This window comes from Cervus canadensis, chromosome 12 (assembly GCF_019320065.1).
Source record: "Cervus canadensis isolate Bull #8, Minnesota chromosome 12, ASM1932006v1, whole genome shotgun sequence".
NCBI classification, from domain to species: Eukaryota; Metazoa; Chordata; class Mammalia; order Artiodactyla; family Cervidae; genus Cervus; species Cervus canadensis.
In genome coordinates this window covers 14,161,230-14,182,978 of record NC_057397.1, presented here as the reverse complement: position 1 = coordinate 14,182,978, position 21,749 = coordinate 14,161,230, and the positions used below count along the sequence as shown (strand labels likewise).

General features: G+C 39.7%; 1 protein-coding gene across 5 annotated transcripts in view; it reads right to left on the bottom strand.

Moving 5' to 3' along the window:
• NSMCE2 (NSE2 (MMS21) homolog, SMC5-SMC6 complex SUMO ligase) overlaps nucleotides 1–21,749 on the bottom strand; it is a 232,413-nt gene that overhangs the window by 184,499 nt on the left and 26,165 nt on the right. For all 5 annotated transcript variants that reach the window (XM_043483308.1, XM_043483309.1, XM_043483310.1 and 2 more), the window contains one exon: nucleotides 1,689–1,795. In XM_043483308.1, the coding sequence (XP_043339243.1) occupies nucleotides 1,689–1,795 (107 nt within the window). The remainder of the gene's footprint in view (nucleotides 1–1,688; nucleotides 1,796–21,749) is intronic.

The window sequence follows — 21,749 nt, the reverse complement described above, 5'->3', positions numbered from 1 at the left end:
TATCATGTATATCTGTGAATTCTAAAGTTTAATAGGAAAAAATCCACATTGACTTCAACTTTTAAAATCTGTTTTCTTATCTATAATGTACACTGTGCTGTTTCCTTTGCAAAACATCAAGGTTAAAGCAGAAAAGCCTATCAAATAACCTCCACAGAATACAAGGGTCAATGCTGGACCGGCCCATACATAGGTCTAACTCTGATCTTTGGCAGCAAATATATTTTATTCTTGGGCTTCCCTGGTGACTCAGTCGGTAAAGAATCTGCCTGAAATGTGGGAGACCTAAGTTCGATCCCTGGGTTGGGAAGTTCCCCTAGAGAAGAGAACAGCTGCCCACTCTAGTATTCTGGCCTGGAGAATTCCATGGACAGAGGAGCCTGGCGGGCTACACTCCGTGGGGTCGCAAAGAGTCAAGACACGACTGAGCGATTGTCAACCTAGGATACATAATAGAATGGGTTTTTAAAAATACAGGTGCCCCAATCCTGCTTCAGACAGACTGGTGAAATCAGAATCTCTTTAGTGTAAGGTAGGGACTGGCTGGTTCTAGGGGTCAGCAGGAGTTGAAAATCATTGCTATCAGTTTCAAAGACCAGATATGATACCATTTTCATATCTTCCTATGGAAGAAATATTCACAGTCCAAAGATAGTCACAATGGTTAGAAAACACCAGAACCGTATAAGTTGAATGAGTGTATTACTTGGATATATACAGACATTCTTAAGATAATCACAAATGCTACACTTAGTAAATATTAACCATCAAAAGAAAAAAAGGAGAAAACAAAATTTTAAAGATGAAAAAACTCAGAAAAACGGCATATAATCACAAACATATAACTATGTAATACTCACTTAAATATAGCTTACGCATTAAGTCATATTCAAAAATTTCTCTTCCACTGAACAGCAGCTAATCTTGTAAAATATTTGAGTTTTAGAATTTTCCCATAGATATAAGTAAGAAAAAGCAAATAAAGAAACCAGAAGTATAAGACATCCTATTACACAGGTATACGAAATCAGTTCAAAGGGGAGTTTCCACTGCTCAGAGGACAAAGCACTTCTCAGAAACATTACTGCAATCATATTGCTCATTTCTTACTCAACACAGTACTGCTGAAAAGGATGTTGCTATGTTCCCACCTTAACTGCTTTATGTGTTGTTCCTGTGATAGCCGGAGCCAACAAAGTTAAGTTTGGCTTCTGGAAAAAAACGAAATGCCAAGCTGCTTTATTTTTAAACTTGCTCTAAAACTCTTCCCTATTATCTGATTCTATGAATTTTGCAATAGCTACATATTTGTTACAGCTGGACAATGAGTAACCAAACCTGGTCGAAATTGTATGCTTAAACAAATGTAACAATAAAAACAAGTTCTATGCAGTTTTTAGTTTTTTATAAGAAACTACTCACATTCAAAGGGGGCTGACTAATAAAATCTGAGACCAAAAAAATGCAAGGAAATCTAAACTGTAATATCCTAATTAAATCTAGGTGACCTATTTAGGAAAATAGTTAAGATTCCTATTCTATGAACTTCCTGATTAAGAAGAGATTAATAGCTACCACAGAAAGGATAAGAAAATATTAAAGGTTAGAGAAGAATTTTGATTTTGTGTTTCTATTTCTAAGTCAGTCACTTGTAACCAAATATAACCAGGTGAGTGGTGTAAACTTACATGGTTTATTGTAGATTGCACAGCCTTTAAATAATGGTTTAGTTCCCGATCCATCATTGCAAATTCAACCATTGCCTTATCCATGCTGTATTCACTACTCACTTCAGCTGAAAAATAAAAGGGAAATAAATTATTGTTTTTCACTTAAAATGCCGTATCTGGGAAAAGCTGTACCAACATAATTATTAGTCAATGGTCTACGTAAATGATCTTGCAAAAGCATTACATCTTTTAAAATGTCTTCAATATACACCTGGTTCATTCAAAATTTGAAGAAGATGGTCAACAAAAAAAGGCTCGAAGGTGGAAATGTAGAGTCAGACACATGAGTCTCAGGCTATGCCACCTACCTGGATGGTCTGAAATCAACCACTACACTTTTCTCAGCCTCAGCTCCATCATCCATTAAAGCAGCCCAGTTATATATCTGCACATGAACCTCAATATCTTTAAAGATCAAATAAGGAAGATTTTTCACTTCTAGTAATGGTAGGCTGGGTTATGCAGACCAATCCTCCTACTGAAGACAACTAAAATGACTGGGTAAAACAGGAAAAAAAGAGATCTCCTTAAAAACAAAAGTCACAAGATAGTAGAAAAACCAGGGCCAAGTCAGAAGCAGAACACAGGACACCAAAGTTGCATACACTCCCCTAGTAACTTGGAGGTCCCACTCCTCAGAATAAAGAGGAACTAGAGTAACAAGCCCACCCTGCTCCTCCAGGCTGTAGGGAGGTTGGCCTCGGCCACTGAGCAGAACAGAGGGCAGAGAGAGAGAAAGAACAAACGTGTCTCTGAAAAACTGTAACAACAAGCCACAGCAGAAATAGATCCCGAAATGTTTCAGGTATCGGTCAGAGCACGAAACAACCATGCTTACTGTATTTAAAAATTAAAAAACCCTCAGGGGACAAGAGGGTTACAAAAAGTGACTAGTACACTAGAAAAGTGAGATAATATTAAAAGTGCTTAAAAGAAAAAATTTCCCCAAGCTCTAGACACACAATTTAACAGATCAGGAAAAGATAGAGAACACAGGATAATAAAAAATGTTAGCATTTAAAAACCTGAAAGAAATGAAAATAAAACTGGTGTCCTTAAATCACATTTGGGGATGCACACATGCGAAGACTCTTCATTCAAATACCTTAACTCAGACCAATGTCAGTATTCCTTGTCTCCCCTGAAGAACAATACAACTGTCCAGCTCAAAGTTATAAAATAATGTAAAACCCACTTACATTTGGCTTTTAAGAAATTATTTCCTAGACTTCTAAATTATGCTTCAGTTTTACAACAGTCAATAATAAACACATTCCTTAAAATATCTCCTGGGTTAACATGCTTTTAGCAGAGTATCTCTTGGCTTGTAACACCCAGACTTCACAGAATATATGTATACCTCTATACAAGTTTTTGTTTTTCTTTTTGAGGATTGGGAAGGAGCAGGGTTTATATAAGAAAAAAAATTGTATTTACATTCACAAAATTAAATACAAATTTTAAACAAAATGGTATAAGAGAAAGGTCTCAAGTCATATACCAAATAAAATCGTAAGACTATTCAAAAATGTCCAAACATCAATGAAAGAGACATGCTGCTTAGCCGTTGCCGGTACCAGCGTGTCTCTATTGCCATAATATGGCAACTGTTTGTTAAAAATCATATTAATTGCTTGATGATCAGAAAGAGAATTTTAAACAATCTATATCCTAATGATGATGGGTTGTGACTTAACATAAGTATTTTACTGTATATACATTTCAGCAAATTGGTTAGGAGTTTGGAATTGACCTATAATTTAGGGTTTTTTTAGTTTTTAAATTTTTTTTTAGTTTTTTCTCATTTAAAATAATGAAAAATATGAAAAAAGAAAATCTTTTTAAAAAGCGAGACGTAGGCCCCTGGTTTCACACAAGCTTTATCTAATTAAAGGAAATAATGGTGCAGGTTTTTTTTGTTTGTTTTCTTAAAGAAATCAGTGTATTTTATGTGTAATGGATTCTTATTTTGGGACCACTGAAAACAATGGGTAAAGCTGGTAACCTGAGCAAAGACTAAGAGCATAAACTGCTTTCTAAAAAATTCAATAATTAATGGAAACTTCAACCTAAATAGAAACTCTCTAAAGGATGTATCAGGGGCAAATATAAGAAATAAAAATCTGTCAGGGGCTTAAAGCAGCAGGAATTGATATAACGTTGGAAACCTTCCTCTGGAATTGAGTTAATTTTTGAAAGCACTTAGAAATGTGCTTTTGACATTCAAGTTTGCAAAGTAAGCAGGATGATGCTCTTATTATCAAGGGCCCATGGATAATAGTAAGACTTGAATTAGATAACAATTTAAAATACAAGGCCAAGGAGACCGTCCCTGCAAAGGAGAACCTAAGCGATGATGGCTGGGCCAGGATTTGATGGCATGAAGCCTAGGGGAAGCATCTAAGGAGGCCAACTGGGCACACGCAGCCTCCACTAAGGCTCAAGAATGTTGGGACAAGCTAATGAACCTAAGTGATGAATAGTGCAGCCCGAGGCAACAAAGAGAAAACACCAGAAAAGAGCAGGAAGCTACTCCTGAAAAGAACTGAGAACCACGCCTGGAAGTGATGCTCAGTCAGATAACTTCAGCCTTAAGTCAGTGTTTTGACCTGCTGGAGAAAAGGGCTTGGAGAGACCAGAGACAGCAGATAAGAACTAGAAGAGACTCCCACAACGGCATCTGGAAGGGAGGCCATGAGAAACATCCATATTAAGCAGCTGTTAACCCCCATTTCCCTTATTATTACAATAATAACCGCTTTTTTATTTGTGTTCATGCTTCAGAAATACCAGGCAAAGAAAGGTATACGGAATGTGTCTTGTTCTACTAAAGAACTGAGGTGGGGAAAGAGCATAGTGTTGTATGAAAAAGGCTAAATAAAGCCCCGAAGAACTCAGGAGGAAAAGAGGGATAAACACACAATGGAGTGGGATGTTGACTAAAACGTCGCTGGGGAATGGAGAGGGGCAGAGGGACCGAGTAGCTAGAGGCCCCTTGATTCTTTATTCCACGGTCCGTAATCCCGCTATCCAAATTCTCCCACTCTTACGGGGACAGCCCTTCCTAAAAACCCACACCAACCAAATCTAACCCACCCTTCAAGGGCTGAGATCAAGCCTTGCCTACTTTTAAACTCTACCAGCCTAGAAGGATCTCATTTAATTTATCTTAACAACTGTACTTGATACTTTGGCACTTTGAACCATAAGCAATCTTGTTTTCCTATATGAATTTGTCTCATTTTTCCAAACAGATTTTAATCCATTTGAGGGTACAAACAATGCCTTAGAGTTCTTGGGATCCAACAAAGAAATATAACAATATTCTTATACAACCATCATATAATAAATTTGAAAATTAAATTTTCACCAAACTAAAAATTGTCCTGCCCTGATATTCAAGTGAATTCAAATGTAAAGAAGATATGTAATATAAATGTATTTGCCTATTCTATTTTCATTGCGATTTTTCCATAGGAAAAAGACTGGCCCCAAAGCAGGGTGGGGAGCAGGGGCATTACAAAAATGATGTTAAAATTCACTGAATGACATAGCTCAGAGAGGAAAATATTACTGTACCACAAGCCTGGAAAGTAACTGCAATGATAAAAATATATGTAATAATAATAGCTGTAGCTAATAATTAGTAAGCACTTATATTATGGGCCAAGATGCACTGAGCACACTGTATTTATATTAAACCTCACAGCAACATTAAGAGAAAGGTAGTTTTACCTCCACTTTATATGAGAAAATGAAGCACCATGCAGTTGAAGTAATAACTCATTCAAGGACACCTGGTAGTGAAAGGCAGTCAGGCCTCGGCACGCAGACCTTCCAGCTGCAAAGTACGTATACTAGCCTCCCTGTGCTAAAAGGTGCTTCAACATGAGAAGGACTAAGCACCTCTAACCTCTCCATGAATATCTAGGGAACAAATCCTGGGGGTGAGGGAACTGGGGAGAAAGTCATGGCCCCCAGCTAGATTCATCTCAGCTCCGGGTGGCCTGTTCCAAGTAGGACACTGGCCAAGGTCATTCAAATGTGACTGGGCCTGGTCAAGGAAAAGCTTTCCCAAATTCCTTGGAAGGGGTAATCGGTAACAAAGAGAAAGTGATCTTCCCCTTACGAAGTTTTAACACTGGTAAAGAGAGTGATCTTTCCCATCAGCAAGGCTAATTGGAAGGGCTTTATAAAAGCAACCAAGTCACCAACTGAATGCTCAGAGAGTAACTAAGTCAGCTCTTCTAGCAGCTGCTAAGTCCACGGGAACCAGGCCAAGAGCACCAGCAGCAACAGAGCAGGAAGCGGAAGCCACGCCAGGGCAGCAGCAGAGAACTGTTTCAGGGGAGGGAAGGGCCTGGGAAGGCTTCACACCCAGACATACTGCTGAGTGGAGCCCAGGGTCAAAACCATTTCTACTCCAAGCCTTTGATGGGGATTCCCTGCTGGCTCAGACAGTAAAGCGTCTGCCTGCAATGTGGGAGACCTGAGTTCGATCCCTGGTCGGAAAGATCCCCTGGAGAAGGAAATCGCAACCCCCTCCAATACTCTTGCCACCATCTTCCCTAGCCAAGCGGGGGTCTGGGAGTCTAGCATTTCTTAGATGTGCCACTGAAAGAGCATTAGTGTATTAAAATCAACTCTTGCTTGTGTTAATCAAGTGAACCTAAGCAATACACTTGAACATTCATTTACAAGCCAATAAAATAGCTGGGAAGGTCTCCTGGAGACTTGGTGAGTCCCGTGTAACACGTCTGGCACACAAATTAAGAAACTGCTCCAAGAAATTACTTCAAAAACTAGCTGAAATATGTCCCCCTACCCCTGCAAATTAAGTCCAGAGGGCACAGATAATTATAACTGCTCCTGTAAGTACACCAGTACAGTGGCTGGCCTCCTGCAAATCCACCTTGTTCATACCCCCGTGATCCGGCTCAGCACAATCCCAAACACTAAGGACTGCTAATAAGTACTATGGACTGCTAATAGAACTCGAAGAACTGACCAAGTGTTATGTAGACCAGGAAGGACCACAGAATGAAGCCCATTCTTTAAATACAGTTTTTGTTTCATTCTGTTTTTTCCTGTTCATTGGTAAATCCTAGAAAAATAGTGACAATTGTCGAAGGAGGGCTTCTTTTTAGGCTGAAGTGCTCTGATATTTATCTAATGTTTATCTGAATGGAGGCAGTTGCCCTGTATATGATTCCCCTAAAGTCACACAAACCTGTAATTATGCAATCTCGGCGGCCGCGCTAATCATTAGACACGTCACCTGTTACCCAATGTCAGAATGCACTAACAGCAATATTATAACCATACTATTCTCTCTTGATGTGTCGGATAAGGCACTGAAGTTACATGTTACATAAAATACACTAAGCAGAAATGGGTGATGTAGTATTGCAATCAAATTCAACTTAAAATGTATGAGATTTCAATGAGAAGAAGATGATGGCCGAGACAGGAACCAAGTATGAAAGCAAAATAACTGTATGAAAACTAGCAATCAATGAGGGTTGTCTCAAAAGTAAAAGACTGGGGCAAAATGAGGGAGAAGAGAGAGGTCTCAGGGAGAACAGGAAGGAAGGAGACCAACTGGCTATTTTTACAGATGTCAGCACACTCAGGTGAGACAAATTCCAGGTCCTCTGTGGCTAAACAATGTAGGTTGCAAGCCTTTAACAATATGGTAATTCTTGATGCGGCACAATACAGTCATGAGAGTTTATCCCGGGTGAGTTCCAAGATTGTCTGGGGTCTATTCCCACCTTATTCACTCCATATAATACCACTTTCTTGGCCACTGGTGAAAAAATAGGGATAGAGAAGATTCTCTGTCTTGGCTTCCCCAAGGCCAGCTGGGCATGGTCAACAGACTAGTCAAGATTTCCTTCCACACCAGTGACCAGTTCAGCAAGAATGGAAGGTGGAGTGATGCCGCTAAGAGATGCAGCTTCGTGACCAATTACTCTAAACAAGGGCCCTCCCAAGCCACAGCCGTCCTCAGTAGCAGCCTAAGAAACACCTTGGAGAGAAGTAACTTCTCTTCCCAGGGGCCTAGCCCCAAGGTTTGGGAAGCACGGCTGAAAAAGGTCTGACCGCACACAGCACCCAGAGTCAAATAAGTTCCCTCACTGTCCTTCAAGTCTTCAGTACAACTGCCTTCAGTGATACAGACATGAAAAAGCAGACTCCTGCCCTCCTCCGTCCCCTAGCACATCCATCCCAGCTCATCTCTAGGCCACCTTCCCATACCACCAGATATCGCTTCTATGATTCCAGCCCCAGGGTCCTGTTCCAGAATCCTCCCTAGTCTCCAGAACAGAACCAAATGCTTCATGCCTTCTTGGTCCAAAAGACCCCTTTACCTTTACAACAAGGACACGTGTGTGTGGGGGGTGGGCGGGGGGGGGGGTGTTTGGGAGGCACACCCTCAAGACAAATTTCACCTACTTATCCCTTCCAATGTTCTGCCCGTGATTCAACAGCACTTTTGCCCATGCTCAAGTTGTTTCCTGAAATTTTGTCCTAAACAAACAAATACTGCAGAATCAGGTGTTTTTTTTATTCTACCAAGTCATGTATAGACATGTCTGAACAGGAACAAGACCAATTATATAGAGTTGAATAAAATTCAACACCATGCATTTTATTAGTAAAATACCAAGACAAAGCAGCCATTCAGTGTTTTGTGGGAGTTGCCGACTCCAGATCAACATGAACCACACTCAGAAGGATCTGATAAACGTTTAGTGCCATACAGTACCTGTGTCCACTTGGCAAGGAGGAAGGAAGGAAAGGAGGCAGAGAACGGCCTGATTTACGTTTTAAATTTCCTAGAACAAGTGGTACATATAGTAGTGAGATCTTACTTTCTGAAACAGGAAATAGGGAATAAATATTTCCTAATCTCTTCAAATTAAAACTTGATTCTTCCATTATTTTGTAAGTAAGAAATTTCTTCTTTTTGGATAAACTCAAATAAATGACAGTATAATCCAGACTGCCTCTTCCTCCCTCTGTGGGGGAAAAAAAAGCCCCTTCCTCTTTTAAAATACAGCTCCAGCTATCTCTAGCAACGTATTAATATATGACACACACACCTACCTCTAGGAGTGGGGGTGTGTGTGTGTTGTTCCTGGCAGCCTAGTATTAAGCAATCATTATATATTCATCAAAAGTCGAATTTAATGACTTACTCACTGCTTGAGCAATATTTAATAGAAACTTGGTTACTTCTCACTGCACTGTACTTTAGTCACCATTATTCCTCCTCACAGATATTCCTGTGGTAAAATTAAAACGGAATCCACATTACATAACTGCCTCCCACCAGAAATTATAGTGAAGACTGTAACAGTTTATGACACCAACTGGTAAGCAACTGCTTCTTTCACAAGCTTAGGGAATATCGGGGAAATCTTTGTGAAATATTGACCTTTACAATCATCTTTACCCACCTATACAATTTTCTTATCATAGTAATACAGAAGAGGGAAGTTGTATAATAGAGTAACTCAGAGAGACAATTCTGGAGTCAGTTTACATTCAAATCCAGGTTATGTTACTTGCTAGCTGTGTAGTCTTTGGCACATAACTCTGAGTCTCAGTTTCCTCTTCTGTCTAATGGGTACAATAACAGAACCTAACTCATAAAGCTAATATGAGGCCTATGTGGGAAAATGTAGCTAGACTGATCAGCACAGGGCCTGGCCCACAGTATGCACTCACAGAATATTATCTATCACTATAATAGTTACAGAATGGGCAACCACACTGCAAATGCAGTTAGTCTAAATGCTGAAAGCACTTTGCCTTGAGAACTGAAAAGTACCCAGTGAAGTTCAGCCCTTCCACTCTCTCAGCTGTTTTGGATATCGTGAGACCAAAGCACTAATACAAACCCACAAGACTACAATGTGCTAGAGAAGCTTTATCAACAATCCCCCATCCCCACACACCCACCCACTCACACACTACTGTCCAGAAAACTCACTCACCTAGCAAATGCTTAATAAGCAAATGCTTATTAAGCACTTACTACAAGCCAGGCAGAGGTGGATACACTCTGAAGCAAGCAGGAGTGGCTAACACTGCCCATGTCAGGGAGGAAAGGTTTAACAGGTAACGGGGTAAATGTGACTTGTGTCTGGAAGCGTGAGTGTGCACCAGATGTTCACCGGTTTGTGTAGAGGCTAAACAAATGCCCTCGGTCCTCTCCATCTCTATAGAGCTTAAGTGGTCACACAAAATCCCTGAGAATGAACAGAGGAGACATAGATTAACTCTTCACTGACCACGTGCCAGGCACTTTGAATACACTCCTCATCCTCTGTCACAACAGAGTAAATGAGATCTTGGTAACTACCATTTCAAGACAAGGAAACTGACGCGCACTCAGGCTAAATCATTTGTCCCAAGTCACACAGTTAATAAACGGGAGAGTTAGGATCTGCCCTCAGGTCTGACTAAGAGCATGGAAGGCATGTGCAAAAGTGTCTGAACTATTATGCACAAATAAGTAAAACACACTTCATGCAAAAGTCATGGAATAATGAAAAATCGGTTCTCCGGTCTAAGAAATTCTCCTAAACATTACCTTCTTTTAAGAGTGAGAGAAAGTGAAAGAGAGGCTGACTTAAAGAATTCTCCAAAAAAAAAAAGAATTCTCCATCTCCAAAGCAATGGCGACCACCTTTCATTATATAGATAAATATTTCTTAGGATGTGTAGTTAGTATCTATAAACCACCATGATAAAGGTATAATTCAAAATATTGCTTGAAGTAAATTCCATGAAGAATAAAATTTAGAACTCAATCTCTGGATATAATCTTAGTCTTTACCAGTCAACAGAAGCACTATGAATCCCAGGCTACAGGCATCTATCATTTTAAAACATATCCATAGACCTCTCTTGGCTAGCTATTGTAAGGCCCTTGATCTTTAAGGTCAAATCTGCCTTTTACACGATTGAGATCCTTTCCCTATGCCCTTCCTGTCCGTTTGTTCCTGTCTAATCCCCAGCAGACTGGAAAGAAACAGTTAATTCAAGGCAGTATGTAATATTTACAGCAGCATCCCAGCCAACATAGTTTCAGTGGCTACCATTTCTTGCTGGTTTTCAAGTCCTTGGCTGTGCCCAAGTTTTAGATAATAGTGTGGGGGCTGAAGAAGGCTCAGGAGGCTTAAAGAACAAAGCCTGGCTTTGACTTCTGGTTCAACATCAAAGCTCTCGCGTGAATTTATGGCAGCAAAGACAAAAGGAAGCGGGGCTTAAACCTCATGCGAACACTGAAAAAATTAAATGAAAACGTAGGTAAAGCACCCCACAGGACGTCTTAAACACAGTGGACTCTAAGTAAACGAAGGTTACTTTACAGTTAACTTTTGTGCACTTTGCAATATTCCCCAAGTAAAATCTTCTATTTCACTTAAACCAGTATCTATTTGGGGAAAAAAAAAAATTTTTTTTTAAATACAATGTGGCAAGAAAAAGACAAACTGTCCCATGAAAAACTCAGCAAACAGATACAAGCAGAAATTCTCTGAAAAGTTTATTCAAGTGGCCTAGTATCTACTGAATTATGCATCGTTGGGTTATCTCCTGGCTTCCCTGGTAGCTCAGACGCTAAAGCGTCTGCTTGCAATGAGGGAGACCTGGGTTCGATCCCTGGGTCAGGAAGATCCCCTGGAAAAGGAAATGGCAACCCACTCCAGTATTCTTGCCTGAAAGACCCAATGGATGGAGGAGCCTGGTAGGCTACAGTCCACGGGGTTGCAAAGAGTCAGACATGACTGAGTGACTTCTCCTTCTCCCTCTCTCTCTCTCTCTGGGTCATCTCACTTTTTCAAAGTAATAAAGTACACAGTTAAGAAATTAACTGAACATATGGTTGAAAAATTCAACCACTACAGTAACGTGGTGTCTCCAATCTCCAAATTCCCTCCTCAGAGGCAACCATTGTTATGAGGTTCTTGGGAATGTAATCCCATGGAAATATTTTATGTATAAGGTTGTGGATTCTTAAGAGAGGATGGATAAGGAGTCCTCTCTTAAAAGTGTCTATATATACTTACAGAAGCACTGAAAATACTTACAGAGGTAGAGAAACAAGAAATCTTATTATATGGCCAAACTTGTAGAAAAACAGCTCTCACAATGCCTCACAATGACAATTACGTCAGTATTTTCTCTCTGCCCTAGTCTTCAGTAAATGTGCCTGAACACAAAGAACTATGAGTGGCTGCTTCAGTTTACTGTCAAAATATCCATTTTAAAATATGTAAAGGTAAACAAGAACATCTGGGAGAAGAACATGAATATTAAATACAAGGAAAGAGTGATGCTAAACAAAGAACACAATGTGTGTGTTAGGGGGAAATTTCCATTCACTCAGTGGACAAACACCTACCAAACACAGACCATGTGCCTGGCGCGGCGTTTGGTGCCCTGGAGAGAGCAATAAAGAAGGTAAACACCCTGTATCTGCTCAAAGGATTCTTACAAATTTCTATTCTACACAGAAGTTTCTAAAAAGCCCTCATATGACGATGTGGCCTTGGCATTAGGTGAAAGCTTGTTTCTCCATCGAATGGCTCTAATTATTAGAATCATTCCAAAGAGAGCTGATTCAGCGCTGATTCTAGAACAATTCGAGGCAATGACAACCATAAATCTGAATTGCTCTTTCACACACATTAACTCATTGACACCTCATAACCTCCTTAGGGAGTGATTTTACTCTCTGTTTTATATGGTTGAGGAAATTGAGGCTCAGAGAGGTTAAGTGATGCCGCTGAAATCATGCCTCAGTGTCAGATGTAGAACTTGAACCCTGGTCCTCAACTCCAGAGCTGCAGAAGAGCCACCTGCTGGGGCCACACAGAGTCAACTCTCCCAGATTACAGTCCTTCAAAGACAGGAAGACTACTGAAGGTGGCTGCTCAGTCTCTCCCACTCTGCAAGTCTTTGCTTCATCAGAATAAATAATTGAGCCTCAATTTCCTGCATTCATGTACCCATGTTCCTTTTTAAAGATGGACTCCAGAATAAAAAAAAAATTTAATTACAATGACACGTTAACCAATTAAGACTATGATAATACTATTATTGGGTACCACTGTGATCCTGGGTTGACTTTGTTAAAAAAAGAAAAAAAAAAAACCTCAACAGGAACTGCTATTAAAGTAGACCTCTCCCTTCCTCTATTAGTACCGCTGAATTTTTCAATCTAATATTCAAAATGTAAGATTGTCAGATTTCATGTTTCTGAAACCTGGCATTCTATTTCATTCAGGAGATGGAGGTCTTTCTGAAATTTAAAATGTCATCTAAGTAACAGGTAGCCTCCCCTATCTTCTATGATCCATAAATCCAACCCCTCTTTCTTAGTATTTTTTCAAGAAGTTAAGTGAAATAACAGTTAACATTTATTGAGCATTATCTATGTCAGACATAATGGCAGGCAATTTACATGCATCATTTCATTCAACCCTTGCAATAACTGTGGAGAAGATACTGTCATTCCTCTTTTGATGGAAGGAAAACACTTAAAAAAAAAAAAAAAAACGAGCTCAAGAGAGGTAAAGAACTTTGAGCCAACATCATACGAATAACAAACTGCAAAGAGAAGATTCAAATCAGGGTTGATTAAGTAATAGAGTCCATTTTCCTAACTACCTCAATAATCATCAGCCTTTGGGCATAACCCATTTCCATGTCATAAGACTTTGTCTAATGTCTTCCTAAGATCTATGCCCATTAGATTAGAAACCATCCCTACCATACCAAGGCAGTCACTCTAGTCCAAAAAAAAAACAAAACCCACAGGGGAGGGAGGAGTGGAGAAAAAAACTAGAATGATAAAGAACAAAAACATCTAGTAAGTCCATAAAATGAGATGGCTACTCAAAATGAGGTTAATGAACAGCAACTACCTTAGACCAGCCTATAGCCATACTCACTTCAAATAAATTTAGACCAAGAAAAAAAATACAAATGGGGTCAGCCTACTTTAAAATAGAAAGTTAATTAAGGAACACTTTAATTAAACAAAAATTAAGTCCACAAAAACTATAAATGTAAGTTTGAGGAGATAAAGAAGTTATTAGATCATAAGTCCTATGGAGACAGGGACTATATTCTCTCTCATTTACCTATCAAGTGTTGGTCTAAATGAGAAGTATTTTCTTCTGAGAAACATTTCTTTATGAGTAGAAGGGACACCATTACAGAAGGAGGCAACAACTATATTCCATAATCCTAACTGTTGGAGGATAAATTCTATGCTAATTACTTTCAGAAAATAAAATACATTTGATTTCATAAAAACAACGGCAAATCAATCTGTTAAACTTCAGTCACTGACAGCTCCAAAAAATAAGTCTATCATTAACTTACCATACACATTTTAATAACTGTACCAGCTAATCAGCATTTTCCCTTATGTCTGTAACTCTGAATAGTGCAAGATCCTGAAAAGATGTCTCTGAGATTTTATACCATGATTCCTATTTTTCTCACTACTTATCTCATCATTTCTAAGATTTCTTTTTTTCACTTCACTTTACCTGACTTGCATCAGTAGTGACTCCGAATACTGTCTCTGTCTTGCCTTCTTTAAAAGCTTCTTTATCAGAGAAAGAATCATCTATAAACACTTAAACTGACTGGAAGTGTCTTAGAGAACTCTGCTGGATGAAGTAGACTACTTCTGTAATAGGGATTATCAGCCACTAATGTATTGGTTTCTGGATGACAACAACAGTGAACTGCAAAGTAAGAAATAAAGAACTATTAATATTAAATGAGTAACTAACTGGCTCTGGAACACTGCAGCAGTATTTATAAAATGGGAGGGCCCATCAATCACACCCCACACACAGGCACGCAGTCTCTGCACCGCAACAGAAATACACGTCATACAAGACCTAACCCCTGCAGTCATCTTGACTTTCCCTTTAGCGTCCTCCACACTGAACTTCTGTATTGGGCTTCCCTGGAGGCTCAGCTGGTAAAGAATCTGCCTGCAATGCAAGAGACCCCAGGTTGATCCCTGGGTCAGGAAGATCCCCTGGAAAAGGGAATAGTAACCCACTCCTGTATTCTTGCCTGGAGAATTCCACGGACAGAGGAGCCTACTGGGCTCCAGTCTGTGGGGTCACAAAGAGCTGCACATGATTGAGTGACTAACAGACACATTTAACTAGTTACCGAATTCTATCAGTTCTGCCTGCTTAACTCAACTATTATCTCCTTCCCAGTTACAGCTGCCTTAATTTCAATCTTTCTTGTTTCTTTCTCATATTAGCAGTTTGCTTCCTTAATGACGTCCCTTTCCAAAATCTTTCCTGCTCTAATCCTCCTCCTGTGTTGTTACCAATTCTCCTTCTCAAGAGATGTTACTCTTGTTTATCAAAAGACTACCACAGTACTTCCACTTTTGGCCAAGATAGAATCATGAGAATATTTATTATTCTGCCTAAGACACTCCAAAAATTCAAAGTGAAAATAAATGAAAAGCTGTTTGCAAGACAACAGACATGGGCAAGGAGGAAGGAAGGAAGGACAGTGACTGGAAACACATATGGTCCTATAACAGCCCATCTAACTATCATGAGGGAGTTTCCGGGCTGCAGGGCACACAATACCAATCAAAACAAACAAACAAAAATTTTCAGCAGACCTTTTGTAGAAATTGTATAGTTCTTCTGTGTATTCTTGCCATCTTTTCTTAATATCTTCTGATTCTGTTAGATTCATACCATTTCTGTCCTTTATTGTGCTCATCTTTGCATGAAATGTTCCCTTGAGATCTCTAGTCTTTCCCATTCTATTGTTTTCCTCTATTTCTTTGCATTGATCACTGAGGAAGGCTTTCTTATCTCCCCCTGCTATTCTTTGGAACTCTGCATTCAGATGAGTATCTTTCCTTCTCTCCTTCACCTTTAGCTTCTCTTCTTTTCTCAGCTATTTGTAAGGCCTCCTCAGGCAACCATTTTGCCATTTTGCATTTCTTTTTCTTGGGGATGGCCTCTTAAACAATGTCATGAACCTCCGTCCACAGCTCTTCAGGCGCTCTATCAGATCTAACCCTTGAATCTATTTGTTACTTCCACTGTATAATCATAAGTGATTTGATTTAAGTCATACCTGAATGGTCTAGTGGTTTTCCCTACTTTCTTCAATTTAAGTATGAATTTGGCAATAAGGAGGTTCATGATCTGAGCCATAGTCAGCTCCCGGTCTTGTTTTTGCTAACTGTATAGAGCTTCTCCATCTTCGGCTGCAAAGAATATAATCAATCTGATTTCAGTGTTGACCATCTGGTGATGTCCACGTGCAGTCTTCTCTTATGTTATTGTAAGAGGGTGTTTGCTATAACCAGTGTGATCTCTTGGCAAAACTCTTGTTAGCCTCTGCCTTGCTCATTTTATATACAGAACTATACAAAAAAGAGCTTAATAAACCAGATAACCACGATGGTGTGATCATTCACCTAGAGCCAGACATCCTGGAGTCCAAAGTCAAGGATGCAAAGTATCCAAAGGATGCAAAGGATGTAAAAGTCAAGGGTGCTTAGGAAGCATCACTATGAACAAAGCAAGTGGAGGTGATGGAATTCCAGTTGAGCTGTTTCAAGTCCTAAAAGATGATGCTGTTAAAGTGCTGCACTCAGTATGCCAGCAAATTTGGAAAACTCAGCAGTAGCCAAGGACTGGAAAAGGTCAGTTTTCATTCCAATCCCAAAGAAAGGCAATGCCAAAGAATGCTCAAACTACCGTACAATTGCACTCATCTTAGACACTAGCAAAGTAATGTGCAAAATTCTCCAAGCAAGGCTTCAACAGTATGTGAAGTGAGAACTTCCAGATGTTCAAACTGGATTTAAAAAAGGCAGAGGAACCACAGATCAAATGGCCAACATCTGCTGGATCACAGAAAAAGCAAGAGAGTCCCAGAAAAACATCTACTTCTGCTTTATTGATTGTGTCAAAGCCTTTGACTGTGTGGATCATGACAAACTGTGGAAAATTCTTCAAGAGATGGGAATACCAGACCACCTTACCTGCCTCCTAAGAAATCTGTATGCAGGTCAAGAAGCAACAGTTAGAACCAGACACGGAACAACGGACTGGTTCCAAATCAGGAAAGAAGTACATCAAGACTATATATTCTCACCCTGCTTATTTAACTTATATGAAGAGTACATCATGTGAAATGCCGGGCTGGATGAAGCACAAGCTGGAATCAAGATTGCGGCAAGAAATATCAATAACCTCAGATATGCAAATGACACCACCCTTACGGCAGAAAGCGAAGAGGAACTGAAGAGTCTCTTGATGAAAGTTAAAGAGGAGAGTGAAAAAGCTGGTTTAAAACTCAACATTCAAAAAACTAAGATCCTGGCATCCGGTCCGATCACTTCATGGCAAACAGATGGGGAAACAGTGGAAACAGTGACAGACTATTTTCTTGACCTCCAAAAATCACTGCAGATGGTGACTGCAGCCATGAAATTAAAAGATGCTTGCTCTGGAAGAAAAGCTATGACCAACCTAGACAGCATATTAAAAAGCAGAGATATTACTTTCCCAACAAAGGTCCATCTAGTTAAAGCTATAGTTTTTCCAGTAGTCTTGTGTGGATGTGAGTGTTGGAGCATCAAGAAAGCTGAGTGCCAAAGAATTGATGCTTTTGAACTGTGGTGTTGGAGAAGACTCTTGAGAGTCCCTTGGACTGCAAGGAGATCGAACCAGCTCATCCTAAAGGAAATCAGTACTGAATATTCATTGGAAGCACTGATGATGAAGCTGAATCCTTTCGCCACCTGATGTGAACTGACTTATTGGAAAAGACCCTGATGCTGGGAAAGACTGAAGGCAGGGGGAAAAGGGGACAACAGAGGAAGAGATAGTTGGATGGCATCACCGACTTGATGGACATCAGTTTGAGCATGCTCTGGGAGTTGGTGATGGACAGGGAAGCCTGGCGTGCTGCAGTCCATGGGGTTGCAAAGAGTCAGACATGACTGAATGACTGAACTGAACTGACCTTTTGTAGAAATTGACAAACTGATTCTAAAATTCATATGGAAATACAAAGGACCTAGAACAGCTGAAAGAACTGTGAAAATGACAAAGATGGAGGACTGACACTACACAATCTCAAGACTTGTAATAAAGATTTAGTAATCTGGATAGCATGGTATTGGGATAAAGACAGACCAAAAGAACAAAATAGAGACAAGAAGTAACAATACACAACATTTATGGACAACTGATCAGACAAAGAAGACAAACGGAGAAAGGGTAGTCATTTCAACAAGTGATGCTGGGACAACTGTCTATTACACGCAAAATGAAAAAAACAAAACCTTTGATGTACACCTCCTACCTTGCACCACACATAAAAATTTAATCAGAATGGACTGCAGACTTAAATGTAAAACATAAAACCATAAACCTTCTAGAAAAAATTAGACAGAAAATTTTTGTGAACTTGGGTTAGACAAAGATTTCTTGGACACAAAACCAAAAGCACAATCCATAAAGAAGTCAATGGATAAGCTAGAATCATCAAAATGTACAACTTCTGCTCTTGAAATAATGCTAGGAGAGCAGATGGGGAGAAGATATTCACAAATCATATATCTGATAAAGAACTGTACTCAGAATATAAAAAGAACTCTCAAAACAAACAAAGAAAAACAGCACCAAACAACTGGAAACGATATTTGAATAGACACTTCAGGAGAGGTATGACTTCCCTAATAACTCAGTTAGTAAAGAATCTGCCTGCAGTGCAGGAGACCCCAGTTTGATTCCTGGGTCGGGAAGATCTGCTGGAGAAGGGATAGGCTACCCACTCCAGTATTCTTGGGCTTCCCTTGTGGCTCAGCTGGTAAAGAATCCACCTGCAACGCAGGAGATCTGGGTTCGATCCCTGGTTGGGAAGATCCCCTGGAGAAGGGAAAGGCTACCCACTCCAGTATTCTGATCGGGAGAATTCCATGGACTGTATAGTCCATGGGGTTGCAAAGAGTTGGACACAACTAAGCAACTTTCACTTTCACGAGAGGTGCACGCCAAAAAAGCACATGAAAAGGTACTTGACAGTATTGGTCATCCAGGAAATGCAAATTAAAACACTGTTGATGGCACAGTGGATAAGAATACACCTGCCAATGCAGAGGACATGGGTTCGATCTCTGGTCCAGGAAGATCCCACATGGCTCAGAGCAACGAAGCCCATGTGCCACAACTATTGAGTCCTCTTGCTGAAAGGGCCCAAGAGTAACAACTACTGAGAGCCCATGTGCCTAGAGCCCATTCTCCACAAGAGAAGCCACCGCAGTGAGAAGTCCCCACTCTCTGCCACTAGAGAAAGCCCGAGCAAAGCAACAAAGACCCAGTGTACCCCAAAATAAATAAATTTAAATATTCCCTTAATGTACTCCACACACGAATTCCTAATTTTCAGACAACTACATTACCAAAAAAGTACATTTAACCATATAATTTAAACCACATTTAATATAATTTAATTTTATCATAGTGACTCAGATGGGACTTCACAACATTTTAATGTCTCTCACTGTCATCATTATGGTTTTACTAGTAAAGTATGGAAACATGAATCAACAGAAATCTTTTATGTAACAGATACCAAAGAAACCAGCTTTTAGTCTATAATTACCTCACCAGAGTATGATTGCTTTTCATTATAAATCGTTTTCTCGAATTCAGTGTTCTCAAAGTGTGGTTGCCTGACAAGCAGCATCAGCAATTCCCCAGAAAACTTGCTAGAAACGCAAACTCTCAGGTCTGACACCAGATAACTAGCTGAACTGGAAATGCCGAGGTGGGGACCAGCAACCTGTATTTTAACAAGTCCTCAGGCTGCCCTGGTGGCTCAGCAGTGAAGGCGGCTTCACTGGGTCACGAAGATCCCCGGGGGAGGGCATGGCGACCCACTCCAGTACTCTTGCCTGCAGAATTCCACGGACAGAGCAGCCTGGCAGGTTACAGTCCACGGGGCTGCAAAGTGTCGGACACAACTGAGTGATTAACACTGTACACAAAGCAGATTCTGAAGTCCGGGAAACTTTGAGGGGCATTGTTCTTAGAAATCTTTGGCTGCACAGAGCAGCACGTAGGATCTCAGATCCCTGACCAGGGATTGAACCCACACCTCTGGCAGTGGAAGCACAGAGTCTTAACCACTGGACCACCAGGGAAGTCCCAGAGGTGCACTATTCTAATATATGTCTTACCGTTAAAATGGTAAGTTGCTTTTTTCTGAGATTCTTTCTGAATTCAAAGAATTTTAGGACAAAAAAGGAACTGTTACTTCAAATCTATGTTTTCAACAAATCTAGAACTCAACCAGCTGTTTTCCTATTTTTATACTCCTGAATTATTTTAGGCCACTTTATAAGGCTAGAAAACCAGAACTGAATATAAGATTGCATAAATAATACCTTCCACAAAAGCCTTTGTTTTAAAACAAACTTTCCTGCTTAAGTATCCTAGGCATTTACTCAAACATCTATTTTTGTAAATGTATCCAACTTTCCTTCCAAATTTACTAGATTTGCTTCTAATTTCAGCCATAAATTGTCATCCCCCAGTGAACATCTATGCAACTTTTAATCAGGTTCAACTAAATGGAATGGATTTTAAAAACAATTCCAGTTACAAATTTTTTAATTGTTTCATAAAGATACTTAAGAAACAGAACGAAAGTAGAAATGATCTTGAACTCAATCAGGACAACTGGGTCTCTTGGTAATTTGCTCAGAGACTTGGAGTTAATAACTTCATCTTCTGGGTCTCAGTTCCCTTGTTTTAAGAGGGAATTTATGATCTTAAAGTCCATTTCAGGTATAAAAGTCTATACATCTGTGATCTTACTCTTATGCTCCATGTACTGTACTTTTACATTAATGTGACACTGTCATATTATTTTAAGTATCATTTAACAGTTTTAAAATTGTTCTAGGATACATGCCTCTTCTTAGGGTTCAGGAATATCACTGTAACACTGCTTCCTTGAGAGCTGAATATGAACAATAAAATATGAATACACGTAAACTTTTAGTTGTTAAAGCACCAAAACGGCAGTGTGACTTTAACAGTCTCTTCTTCTTTCTTAGATGGGCTAATTTATCTCTGAAGCTATAAAGATGCATGGCATGAACCCCCAAAAGCAAAGATTTCAAACGTAACTAACAACATGGGCTCTGTGGGTAGAATGCCTGGGTTTGAATTGAACCTACCAGTAAAGAATTATTTGTCAAAGTTATTCAAACTTTCTAAACCTTAATTTTATTAATCTTCTGTTAAGAGGATAATAACAGTATCTTCTGCACAGAAACTAAACAAGCTACTCTACTAAAAGCACTCAGCACGGAATGGACACTCAATAAGCATTAGGTATTTTTCTAATATTATTTGCAAAATCAGCTTTCTGATCAGAAGACATACGTGGAATTCACTTAGTAAACACAAGGGTACAGCTACTTCCTTCAAGGCATCCCACTCTCACTACAAGGGGCAGAAGTTTTCAGGAGGAATCAGAACTACTTGGGCTGCTCTTTTGAAACACAGATTCTGGGCTTGGCTTCTAGAACTCTAATTCTGCAATTTAAATAAGCATCCCAGCTGTTTCTATGACAGGCTGTTGAGGATGGCAGTTTGAGAAACATTTCTGTAGGAGTTTCAAAGAGACAGAACCTTTCCCTTCAAGTACTTAGACTCCCCAAGCAATTTCTCCATTTCAGAACTCACTGCAGCTACTTCCATGTCGCTCCTGTTGGCTGTGTACCACATACACCTGTGTCCTTTTATGTAGATTTCATTTGCCATCACTTTTAAGTTCCAATATCTATGTCCTGATTGAGTGATATAATATCACTCTTTCCCTTGTATTTGAGATATGCCTAATCCTCTAAACCCCAACACCTCCAAACATGTGATGACTGAAGTTTCCTGATACATGGACTATTTC